Raw genomic sequence first — 12,643 nt, forward strand, 5'->3', positions numbered from 1 at the left:
TGCTCCTCTAGAATCAGTCCAGAAACAAACTACCAGATCTATTCTTGCGCTTAAAGAATGCCCTACTCTGGCAGGCTGGAGGAACTGAATCTCTTCAGGGTCAGGACAGGAGGCACTTCTTTACACAGAGGGTGGTGGGGGTCTGGAACAAAGCTTTCCAGCCATGTATGTCACACTGTGTCTAGCATGTGTTTGTACTGTGTAATCTAAAGCATCTTTCTCCTCCTCCGCCCTCCCTCTCCCTTTCAGGAGTGCCCGAGCGGAGTGGTGAACGAAGAGACGTTCAAACAGATCTACTCTCAGTTCTTCCCACATGGAGGTGAGGCGGAGAGGCAGGGCGCCTGACAGACACAGACCGGGATCACGCTAAACAGGACAAACACCCCATTGAAAAACATTCTCCATGTGCAGAAAAAAACACCTAACAATGCGAGCAGGACCGAATTAGGTCAATACCCATTACTAATCAGCATACAGAACAGAGCAATAAAGTGACCACAGCCTGGCCATAGAAACTGGACACAGACAGACCTGACTGTCCAGAGAGGACAGGCTCAGTGACCACAGCCTGGCCATAGAAACTGGACACAGACAGACCTGACTGTCCAGAGAGGACAGGCTGTGCTCTTACTGCCAGCAGGGAGAAGTAGAGACAGAGATGTACTTTATGCTGCACTGTGAGAAATACTCTGGGATTAGCCATTTTTCTTTCAAATAACACTTTTAAGCGATGATTTTTAATTCAATTTCAGAGGTGCTGGGGAGCAGGGTGATTGTTCTGTGTGTGTTGTATTTGGTGTGTGTGTGTTTTGCCTTTGGTGTGTTTGCTGTGTGTGTTGTCTTTGGTGTGTGTACTCTGTTGTGTGTGTTGTATTTTGTGTTTGGGTTGTGTTTTGTGTGCTGTGTGTGCTGTGTGTGCTGTGTGTGGTGTGTGGTGTGTGGTGTGTGCTGTGTGCTGTGTGCTGTGTGTGTGCTGTGTGCTGTGTGTGCTGTGTGCTGTGTGTGTGCTGTGTGTGTGTTGTGTGCTGTGTGCTGTGTGCTGTGTGCTGTGTGCTGTGTGCTGTGTGCTGTGTGCTGTGTGTGTGCTGTGTGCTGTGTGCTGTGTGCTGTGTGCTGTGTGCTGTGTGCTGTGCGCTGTGTGCGCTGTGTGCGCTGTGTGCTGTGTGCTGTGTGTCTCTCCCTGACTGTGTCTTCTGCTCCCAGACGCCAGCACCTACGCACACTATTTGTTCAACGCCTTCGACTCTGCGCACAACGGCTCGATCAAGTTCGAGGTGAGTAGTGCACACCTGCGAGTGCTTCTCCTGTCTACAGGCTTCTCTGTCTCATTCCCTCTCTCTCCTCTCTACCTCCCCTCTCTCTCCCTCCTCTCCCTGTCCCTGCAGGACTTTGTCATGGCTCTCTCTATCCTGCTGCGAGGCTCAGTGCGGGAGAAGCTCCAGTGGACCTTTAACCTGTATGACATCAACAGGGATGGATACATCAACAAGGAGGTCAGGGGTCGGGGGTCAGGGGGCGCTGTGTGTGTTGCGACTCTCTCTGTGAGTGGGCTGGCTGACTGGGCTGGCTGTGTTGCAGGAGATGACGGACATTGTGCGGGCGATCTATGACATGATGGGGAAGTACACCTACCCTGCGCTGAGGGTGGAGGCCCCGAAGCAACATGTGGACGCCTTCTTTCAGGTCAGGATCGGCGCTACACAACTGCCCACTCTGCTACACAACCACATACACTACTACATGCCTGAGAACTGCAATACACAACTACAGAACTGCACACCGTGCTACACAACCATATACTCTACTACACAACTGCACTGTTCTACACAACCACACACTCCGCTACACAACTGCATACTCTACTACACAACCACATACACTACTATACATCTGAGCACTGCAATACACAACTGCATACTCTAATGCAGAACTGCACAACCATATACTTCTCTACACAACTGCACACTGTGCTACATAACTACAAACTCTGCTACACAACTGCGTATTCTACTACACAACTGTGCACTGTGCTACACAATCACACACCCTGTGCACCTGACCTTACAGCAGCCCAATTGTCCACCATCATGTGCACAAGTACTGAACTCCTCTCTCCTCTCTCTCTCCCTCTCCATCCCTCCCTGTCCTTCTCCTCTCTTCCTGTCTCTCTAATCCCTCCCTGTCCCTCCCTGTCTCTCACTGCCTGTCTGTCTATTCACAGAAAATGGACAAAAACAAGGACGGAGTGGTCACTCTGGATGAGTTTATCGCATCATGTCAGGAGGTATGTCCACTGCCAGGCCACTTTCTGTGCTGGTATGGGTGAGGAGAGACACAGAGCCAAACACTACTGCCAGTCTCACTCCTCACAGGACAAGCTCTGTAGATGGCAATCCTTTCTCACTCAGGACTGTGCGCCCCTCTGACTCAGGACTCTGTGCCTCTCTGACTCTGATTCAGGACTCTGGGCCTTTCTGACTCTGACTGACCCAGGACCCTGTGGCCCTCTGACTCAGGACTCTACGCCTCTCTGACTCTGATTCAGGACTCTGTGCCTTTCTGACTCTGATCAGGACTCTTTGCCTCTCTGACTCAGGACTCTGTGCCCCTCTGACTCTGACTCAGGACTCTGTGGCCCTCTGACTCAGGACTCTGTGCCTTTCTGACTCTGACTGACCCAGGACTCTTTGCCTCTCAGACTCAGGACTCTGTGCCTCTCTGACTCTGACTCGAGACTCTGTGTGACTCTGACTCTGACTCGGGACACTGTGTAACTCTGACTCTGACTCAGGACTCTGTGCCCCTCTGACTCTCATTCAGGACTCTGTTTTTTTTTTACTCTGACTGACCCAGGACTCTTTGCCTCTCTGACCCAGGACACTGTGCCTCTCTGACTCTGACTCGGGACACTGTGTGACTCTGACTCTGACTCAGGACTCTGTGCCCCTCTGACTCTCATTCAGGACTCTGGGCCTTTCTGACTCTGACTGACCCAAGACCCTGTGGCCCTCTGACTCAGGACTCTACGCCTCTCTGACTCTGATTCAGGACTCTGTGCCTTTCTGACTCTGATCAGGACTCTTTGCCTCTCTGACTCAGGACTCTGTGCCCCTCTGACTCTGACTCAGGACTCTGTGGCCCTCTGACTCAGGACTCTGTGCCTTTCTGACTCTGACTGACCCAGGACTCTTTGCCTCTCAGACTCAGGACTCTGTGCCTCTCTGACTCTGACTCGGGACACTGTGTAACTCTGACTCTGACTCAGGACTCTGTGCCCCTCTGACTCTCATTCAGGACTCTGTTTTTTTTTTACTCTGACTGACCCAGGACTCTTTGCCTCTCTGACCCAGGACACTGTGCCTCTCTGACTCTGACTCGGGACACTGTGTGACTCTGACTCTGACTCAGGACTCTGTGCCCCTCTGACTCTCATTCAGGACTCTGTATCTCTCTGACTCTGACTGACCCAGGACTCTGTACCCCTCCGACTCTGACTCAGAACACTTTCAGTCAGTACAGGGCTGTGGGGTTTTGTGCTCAGTAACAGACTTCAGGTTTTGATTGTGCTGTTAAAAAACTTCCCTGCAGTACTGCTCACACAGGTGCCCTATACGTGTCCGGGTTTGAATCTGCCCTTGTCCTTCCCTCTCTTTCTCCTCCTCTCTCTTCTTCCTCCTCTCTCTCCTCCTGCTCTCTATTCTCCTCCTGTCTCCTCCTCCTCCTCCTCTCTCTTCCTCCATTTCTTCTTCACATTCAAACATCTTTTTTGGCATGAGGATTACAAGACGATTAAAAATCTTTACAACAGAAAATGTAGTATTAGTCTGACTCCCTGCTCCTCAGGCTGTGACAGGAGATCACACGCTGGGCTGCGGTTCTATTGACTTTCCTCTCCCAGTAGGATCAGAAGCTGTTCTAGTTCTGGCAGGAGTGGGAATTCTGGGATGAGATTCGCTATTTTAGTGAAGACTGACGGTCTAACGCCAGAGTATTACTGCCAGTGCAGCAGAAAGAGCTTCTCTGTCTGCCCTCCCTTGCCCTCCTTCTCAGGGCAGACTGATAGGTGATGTCATTTCACCATCTAGTGCAGTTCTGGGCATCTGTATCTGTGTCATCAATGAGGACTCTGCGCTAGCTTGGTCCCTACACTAACTGTGTGCTCTCTGTGCAGGACGAGAACATCATGCACTCCCTGCAGCTCTTCGAGAACGTGATGTAAAGGGGGAGCAACAGCAAGAACAGCAGGGAGCGAGAGAGAGAGAGGAGGGCAGTTAGAGGAGAGCCAACGCTGTCAAGAAGATGTGTGACCAGACACTCTCCTGCCCCCAAGGCCCCCCCTCAGCGACTGGGACTCCCCCCCGCCCCCTGCCCCCCTGGCCAAGCCCGAGCCCCCGGAGAGCTCGCCAGTGGGGGTGCTTGTCTTGCATCCTGGATCTCGTTTGTGTGCTTGTGTGTCTTGCGGTGGGGAGGGGGGGGTGGGCTTCTGCTCCCAGACCCCCCCCGCCCTGTTTCTAATGCATGCTGCCACCCTTGCCGAGAGAGGGGAGGGAGGTGGCGCCCCCTGCGGGCGCGTGCCGGTCCTCCCTCTCCTGTCCGCCCAGTCCGGCCCTGCCAGTGTCTCTGTGCCTGTGTGTCCTGTGGGCTCTGAGCTTCACCCCTGCTCCTGCATTCCTTCCACTGTGTTGCTTCCTGCTTCCTGAATGACTTGGAGAGACACCAGGAGAGTCTGAGAGACACTGAGTCGTCCAGGACATTTGTTTCCACCAGTGTTGGAGCGGTTTTTGACAATTGTTTTGTGAATCTGTTGGCATGCCGTTCTGCTTTTTCATGTTTTCTGGCTCTTTATTAAAGGTTCTGCTCTTCTAATTAGTTAGCAGGTTATTTCGGCTTGCACTTCTCTTTTAAAAGCGAGGCCTCACTAAATAGGGATCAGCCTGCAGGGTTCAACTCCTGCAAGAAGACAGAGGCAGACCCCTGGTGGAGAGGTGTGGTACTACACCAGTGACAGGCAGACCCCTGGTGGAGAGGTGTGGTACTACACCAGTGGCAGACAAACCCTCACTGTGATGGTGAAGGAGAAGGCACCAACAACTGAACAATAAAAATAACAGCCTTTATTTTATATAGCACCTTTCATGGTCTGATATGGAAACGTCTCTCTGAGGTGTCTGCTGCTCTGCTAATATGGTAAAAGACAGTGTCATATTCTCAAAGAAGCTACATTGCTGTGTAACCTTGTTGATATTTGGCTATAACTTCATAGTAGAGTTGTTAGGAGTAGCAGTAGTACAACTAGTGGTGTTAACATTATTACCAGCATTGCTAGCTGTTTTGTGTTACACTAAAGGAGCATATCTTTGTTGTGTTATGAGTGCACAGCCCATCAGCTGACTCGTGCATTCAGAGCTGCCCAGTGCTGGAGTGAACAGTGTCTGGTGTGTGTGTCCGAGCCCCAGCCGGGGGGCGTGTCCACCATGCGTCTCTACGCTGTTGTCTCTCTTGTTGTTGCCATGGGTGCCGCTCCTGTTGTTATGGTAACTGCTGTTGTTTACAGTTCCTGTTGCATATGGGCTACTTTACATTCTGATTGACACGTGTGTGGGGGGTGTGTCTGTCTGTGAATGTTTTGTGAGCTGTACGACTTGGCTGTTCAATTGTCCCAATAGGGGGTGATGCTTGGCGTGGGGTAAGAAGGGGGTTTTGCCACAGAAGCCCTGAACACCAGCCTGACAGCCTGTGTTCTGGTCCATCAGCACTCTGTGAGAAGACACAGAAGTGCGGAGACTGACACCAGGGATTTGTGTGACCTCTGAGTTTCCCCTGGGTCACCGTAACCCTGGTCTTGAAGAAGCTGGAGGGTCTACTGCTCTTCTTTCAAGCTACAGCCTTAATTGGTTAATTGAATCAATTAATTGCTTAATTGGACCGGCCGCAAATTTTCTTCCTGCCCCTCCGGCAGGTTTAGATTTTAGCAGCTCTGGTTCCGGAGAGCTACAGCTCTCAAATTACTCCACTGGGTTAATTACTGGGTTAATTAGTCCAGCTCACTGTGATCGTTAGCTCGGTTCATTAGAGTGAAGACATACTGTACAAAGGACAAAGCAATGGGGTCCTGCAGCTCCTTGCTGACTGAGAGAGATGGACTGCTGCCCCATGGCTCAGACCATTTAAGTTTGATCACCGATCTATCTGCCTTGTACCTGCCAAACCAGCTCCTAGTCATTCTAATAATCTGTTTTTTAAAGCCAGGTTCTGGGCCACATGTACAGAGCCAGTATGTTTTGAGGGTGAAGTACTTTGCTCAGGGGTCCAGCAGTAGTGTCCCCACTGGAGATCTGACCGCTTGCTCTTGGGGTCAGGACGCCCAGGGCCTTGGACTGGAGTTTCCTTGGAGGAACAGAGTGAGAAGGAGGGAGGGAGGAAGGGGGTGTTTAAGGGAGCCTGCGGATGCCCCACTGCAGTGTGCAAAGGGGTGGGGATGGGGCAGCCAAGTGTTGCACTTGTTCTGTGTTCATGCCCTGACCAGGAGAGGGCGCCGGAGAGCCCAAACCAGCCACCAATGCACTGTGATGCTCTGTGACTCGCGGAGAGTGACAGGAAGTGGAACGGGAAGTTATAGAGACCCCCGCTGACTTCCCTAGGCCGTGTCCTTCCCGACTCTCTCGACAGCACACTGAGGCGATGGCGCGACTGTCCGAGAGAGGAGAGGGAGAGCAGAGCGAAGAACGAAGATGAAGCCCTGACTGCCAGACGGATGGGCAGCTGGACTGGGCCCCGAGTCTCGGCCCTGTCCTGCCCCTGCTCTCCCGGACGGACTCTCAGAACCCCCACAGACAGACGCTCAGCCGTGCAGACTCTCAGACACTGGGACCATCATTACTTTTCCTGTTGAGATGTTGTAAAAAAGAATATTTAACATAAAATTTTAAGAGGACCTTTTCAGAGTGATGTTCTTTGCTTTCATGAACACACCCCTGATCAGACACTGCTCCCTTCTGGTGAGGGTCCTGATCGGACACTGCTCACTCCTGGTGAGGGTGCTGATCGGACACAGCTCCCTCCTGGTGAGGGTGCTGATCGGACACTGCTCACTCCTGGTGAGGGTGCTGATCGGACACAGCTCCCTCCTGGTGAGGGTGCTGATCAGACACTCCTGGTGAGGGTGCTGATCGGACACCGCTCGCTCCTGGTGAGGGTGCTGATCGGACACTGCTCGCTCCTGGTGAGGGTGCTGATCGGACACTGCTCACTCCTGGTGAGGGTGCTGATCGGACACTCCTGGTGAGGGTGCTGATCGGACACTGCTCGCTCCTGGTGAGGGTGCTGATCGGACACTCCTGGTGAGGGTCCTGATTGGACACTGCTCACTCCTGGTGAGGGTGCTGATCGGACACTCCTGGTGAGGGTGCTGATCGGACACTCCTGGTGAGGGTGCTGATCGGACACCGCTCGCTCCTGGTGAGGGTGCTGATCGGACACTCCTGGTGAGGGTGCTGATCGGACACTCCTGGTGAGGGTCCTGATTGGACACTGCTCACTCCTGGTGAGGGTGCTGATCGGACACTCCTGGTGAGGGTGCTGATCGGACACTCCTGGTGAGGGTCCTGATTGGACACTGCTCACTCCTGGTGAGGGTGCTGATCGGACACTCCTGGTGAGGGTGCTGATCGGACACTGCTCGCTCCTGGTGAGGGTGCTGATCGGACACAGCTCCCTCCTGGTGAGGGTGCTGATCAGACACTCCTGGTGAGGGTGCTGATCGGACACTCCTGGTGAGGGTGCTGATCGGACACCGCTCTCTCCTGGTGAGGGTGCTGATCAGACACTCCTGGTGAGGGTGCTGATCGGACACTCCTGGTGAGGGTGCTGATCGGACACCGCTCGCTCCTGGTGAGGGTGCTGATCGGACACTCCTGGTGAGGGTCCTGATCGGACACTCCTGGTGAGGGTCCTGATTGGACACCGCTCTCTCCTGGTGAGGGTGCTGATCAGACACTCCTGGTGAGGGTCCTGATTGGACACCGCTCTCTCCTGGTGAGGGTGCTGATCAGACACTCCTGGTGAGGGTGCTGATCGGACACTCCTGGTGAGGGTGCTGATCGGACACTCCTGGTGAGGGTGCTGATCAGACACTCCTGGTGAGGGTGCTGATCGGACACTCCTGGTGAGGGTCCTGATTGGACACCGCTCTCTCCTGGTGAGGGTGCTGATCGGACACTCCTGGTGAGGGTGCTGATCGGACACTCCTGGTGAGGGTGCTGATTGGACACTCCTGGTGAGGGTGCTGATTGGACACCGCTCTCTCCTGGTGAGGGTGCTGATCGGACACTCCTGGTGAGGGTGCTGATCGGACACTCCTGGTGAGGGTGCTGATCGGACACTCCTGGTGAGGGTGCTGATCGGACACTGCTCACTCCTGGTGAGGGTGCTGATCGGACACTCCTGGTGAGGGTGCTGATCGGACACTCCTGGTGAGGGTGCTGATTGGACACCGCTCTCTCCTGGTGAGGGTGCTGATCGGACACTCCTGGTGAGGGTGCTGATCGGACACTCCTGGTGAGGGTGCTGATCGGACACTCCTGGTGAGGGTGCTGATCGGACACCGCTCTCTCCTGGTGAGGGTGCTGATCAGACACTCCTGGTGAGGGTCAGTCTGGAGCCTGTCCCAGATCGCAGGACACTGGGCAGGGCGACACACTGGACAGGTCACCAGTCAGCTACAGGACACACACATACAGGGAGGACAAACAGAAAGTACACCCTCTTGCTATTCTATGGTTTTACACCTTAATACATATCTGATATTCACCTCGTCTTAACAGTAGGTAAATCTAACTTCTTATTACAAATAACGCACACAAATTTTACTTTGTCATTATTTATTGAACAAAAACATTCAGAAGCCGTTTGTGAAAAAATAAGTGCACCTTCATGTCAGTATAGAAGGTAATCAGAATCAGGTGCTGCTGAACAAATGCACACGATTAGCTGATCATCAGGAAGTGCTTTCTACTTCTATATAAAACCAGAAACTGGCAGTTTGGTCTGTAGCATTCAGGATTGTGGTGACACGTCATCTTTAGGTCAAAGGATATCTCCGCTGGTCTCAGAGAAAGAATTCCTGCTACTTATGAGTCCTGGAAGGGTTATAAAGCCATTTCCAAACAAGATGAAGTCCATCATTCCACGGGTGAGGAGGATCATTTACAAATGGAGAAAGTTGCCACACTCTGCAGGAGTGGACGTCCCAGCAAAATCACCCCAAGAGCAGATTGTGTGATGCTCCCAAAGATCCCCAAGGTTGCATTCTTGGATCTAAAGGACTCTGTCAATACGGTAAGCATTCGTAATTCCCTTGGGAATGCCCTGAATGCCCTGCTGTTTGCAGAACAGCACCTGAACGAACCGCAAGACTCCTGGAACAACGTCGTCCGGGCAGACGAGGCCAGCGTGGAGCTGTCGGACCGCTGGGGCGAAAGACAGACATGATTACCAACATGATCAAGCAGGATCACCGCAAGAAGCTCCTACCAGCCGTCCGGCCTGCTGGTGCAGGGGCTCAGCAGCCGCAGGAGCTGGTGGCCTTGATCACGGATCCACCACGGATTCCTCCTCGCACCAGCGCGTTCCGGAGGAGAGCTAGAGACCAGCTGTCAAACCGCTAAAGTCTCAGAGGAACTACGACTGGATAGCTGAGAAAGAAAAAGGATCAGATTTTGGAATGGTGAAGTCAAGCCAAGTACACCTACACAAATCTACATAGATATAAAGATACACGCATGCATATATACACAAATTCATAGTCACATTTACACACCTACACGAACAAACACACAACTGAGAGATGGCCACTACTGTGCATAATACAGTACTGTAAGTACCCAAACTCCTGATTATTCACATATTACAGTACTGTATTTACCTGAACTCCTGATTAGTCACATAATAATACAGTACTGTACTCACCTTAACGCCTGATTATTCATGTAATCCAGTACTGCTTCAGTTCAGTTTATTGTCATGTGCACAAGTGCGATGAAATGCTTATGTGCGTGTATGCTCCAACACAAAGACATTAGAGGAATCACCAAAAACACAGAACAGCAGCAACAACAACAAGTTAAATAACATTCAACTTAAAAAAAACCCAGTGTGAGCCAGCGGTAGGGGTGGAGTTCTGTCATCTGACAGCGTGTGGGAAGAAACTGTCTCGTTGACCTGAACTCCTGATCGTTCATGTAATACTACAGCAGTGGGTTTACCTGAACTCGCCAGCAACATGCAGACAGATGTCTGTTACAGAGTAGTGGATCTGTTGTGGTTTAGGTAACCCGAGGGCAGCTTAAGGACACTCCAGAGACAGTTCATCCCTGCAGTAAAAGGACTGGGGGCTCTGCCACCCCAGCAGGTCAGAGGTCACAGGTAGAAAGAGGAGGACACGCTGTCTGGTACCTGAGCAGCTGAGCTCACCCAGCGGCAGCACAGAGCCCAGAGCTGGAGCCTGCAGCAGCTCCAGATACCCCACCTCTTTGTGTGAAGACATGTCCCCTGTTGTCATGGCTGACTGAATTCCCTGTCGGCTTCTGGCGCCTGCAGTCCTGCAGTCCTCCGGCAGGAGCTGGGAGGTGCTCCGGCAAAGGGCTGTCTATACACACGGTTGACTCACCCGTCCCATCTCACCCTGCTGAGCTGATCAGCATCGCCCGGAGAAAAGGTTTCATTGTCATCATTATTGTTGTCTTGATTGTGTATCGGATTCTGTCTTTTGTGCGCGTTGCCTGTCTGTGGCTGTAGAATCCACAATGATTCTCGCTGCTGGGAGTGAACCGCTGCGCTCTGCGAGTTTGCGCTGCCTACAAAGATGTGCTCTGCCCCGGTACAGCCACAAGATGGCGCTGGAACACTACACTACCGCAGAAAGAACCAGCTCGACCTACAGTACTTTTCCTGTGCAAATTTAAATCTTATTGGGAGCTCCGGCACAATAATAAATCTCACCTGTAATTTCAAGAAAAGCTCGTTGGCACCAAATCAAAGAATCGGAAGATCGATTAGCTCATCCTGGAGCACAGAGTAAATGATCTTTTTCCGAAACGAAACGCAGCAGGAGAGCGCGTGCAGCTCGTTCTGCACGGGGCTAGGAAGGAATACTATCGGCACGAGCCAAAGCTTTGCTGTTTTAACAAGTGACGTCACCCCCATTGAAGAGTCTCGAAGAGAGGGGAGAGATATCGGCGTTTAAAATCGTGAAAGACGCCGACACAGTCAATCCAGCGAACTTGTTCAGAATCAACAGCTAAACACAAACCAGATGACACCGGCGGAAACTACAGGGAAGAGCACAGACGCTGTGAACAGCAGGTACTTCTTTACAGGTGGTTAATAGCTGATCCCAGGTTCAGTTGTTTCTTAAAATAAATCAGGCTGTCTGCCTCAGCAACATGGCTGGGCAGCTTGTTCCACACCCCCAGAGCCCTTTGTGTAAAGAAGTACCTCCTGTCCTGACTGGAGGATCTTATCCAGCTGTTTCTGTCCTGTGCAGCACGTTCCACACACCCACCACCCCTTGTGTAAATAACCCGCTGGGCTGACTGTGTCAGTCTCTGTGAGCATTGTGAATTTTTGAGTTGGGTCCCCTGGTATTGATCTTTGTTGTGTTTGAGACTGAAGAGATGCAGTTCCTTCAGCCTGTCAGTGTCGGATGAGTGCGGTACTGGAGAGCCAGCCCCTGAGCCTCACTCATCTAGTCGACTTGCAGTTTTCATCTGCCTTGTGTCCAGAGGGGCGTCTGTAGTGATTATTATGACATATTCCATATGATTAATATACAGTGTGTTCTGGGTGATTACATTCTTGTGAGAGCTGCAGTAGACAGACAGACAGATGATGTGATATAAATGAGGACTGAGAGTCAATCACACTAATGTCTTTTCCTAATGACTCCTCTCTCTCAGTCCAGCTGATGATGGGAGCAGCAAAGCAATTAAGAGATCTGGTTGTCGAACGATTATTTTAATTAGCCTTCCACACGAGCGGGGGTGAGAGAGACTGTAAGGGGAGAGTGAGAGTTTCACAAACTTCTGCTGAGTGGTGTAGGAGGTAGTCTATGACGTGATGAAGTGGATGTACACAGAGAACAGGTGTGCAGAGGAAATCAGAACCAAAAGGATAGAGTTCTCGACTCAGGGTCGTGGGGTGAGACAGGGCTGCAGCCTGAGCCCAACACTGATCAACATCTCTATCAATGAGCTAACAGGGGTGTGGAACAGTCTGAGCTCCTGGCCCAACACTGATCAACATCTCTATCAGTGAGCTATAAGAGGTGTGGAACAGTGACCCAACACTGATCAATATCTCTATGAGATGAGCTAACAGAGGTATGGAACAGTCTGAGCTCCTGGTCCAACACCGATCAATATCTCTATCAATGAGCTAACAGAGCTGTTAGGCCCATACCTATTACTAATAAGTATACAGAATAGAGCAAACAAATCTTGGTTTTACCTGAAACACACTGACCAGAGCTCCTACCACCACAAGGCCCTGCTGAGCCCAGAGAAGAGCCCCCTCAGACAGCTGGTCCTGAAGCTCACTGACACCAGCCAACCTCAGGACAGCACAGCTAGAACATCATGAATCAAAG

At 51.8% G+C, this 12,643-nt stretch overlaps 1 protein-coding gene across 2 annotated transcripts in view; it reads left to right on the forward strand.

The window, feature by feature from the left end:
* The window catches only part of LOC148821100 (A-type potassium channel modulatory protein KCNIP1), a 50,788-nt gene extending 43,854 nt beyond the window's left edge, over positions 1-6,934 (forward strand). For both annotated transcript variants that reach the window (XM_088932210.1, XM_088932211.1), the window contains exons 3-8: positions 250-319; positions 1,204-1,274; positions 1,386-1,493; positions 1,579-1,683; positions 2,222-2,284; positions 4,172-6,934. In XM_088932210.1, the coding sequence (XP_088788336.1) occupies positions 250-319; positions 1,204-1,274; positions 1,386-1,493; positions 1,579-1,683; positions 2,222-2,284; positions 4,172-4,219 (465 nt within the window). In that variant the 3' untranslated portion in view covers positions 4,220-6,934. The remainder of the gene's footprint in view (positions 1-249; positions 320-1,203; positions 1,275-1,385; positions 1,494-1,578; positions 1,684-2,221; positions 2,285-4,171) is intronic.
* The last annotated feature ends 5,709 nt before the right edge of the window (positions 6,935-12,643 follow it).

This window comes from Atractosteus spatula, chromosome 14, assembly GCF_055471065.1.
Source record: "Atractosteus spatula isolate fAtrSpa1 chromosome 14, fAtrSpa1.hap1, whole genome shotgun sequence".
NCBI lineage: Eukaryota > Metazoa > Chordata > Actinopteri > Semionotiformes > Lepisosteidae > Atractosteus > Atractosteus spatula.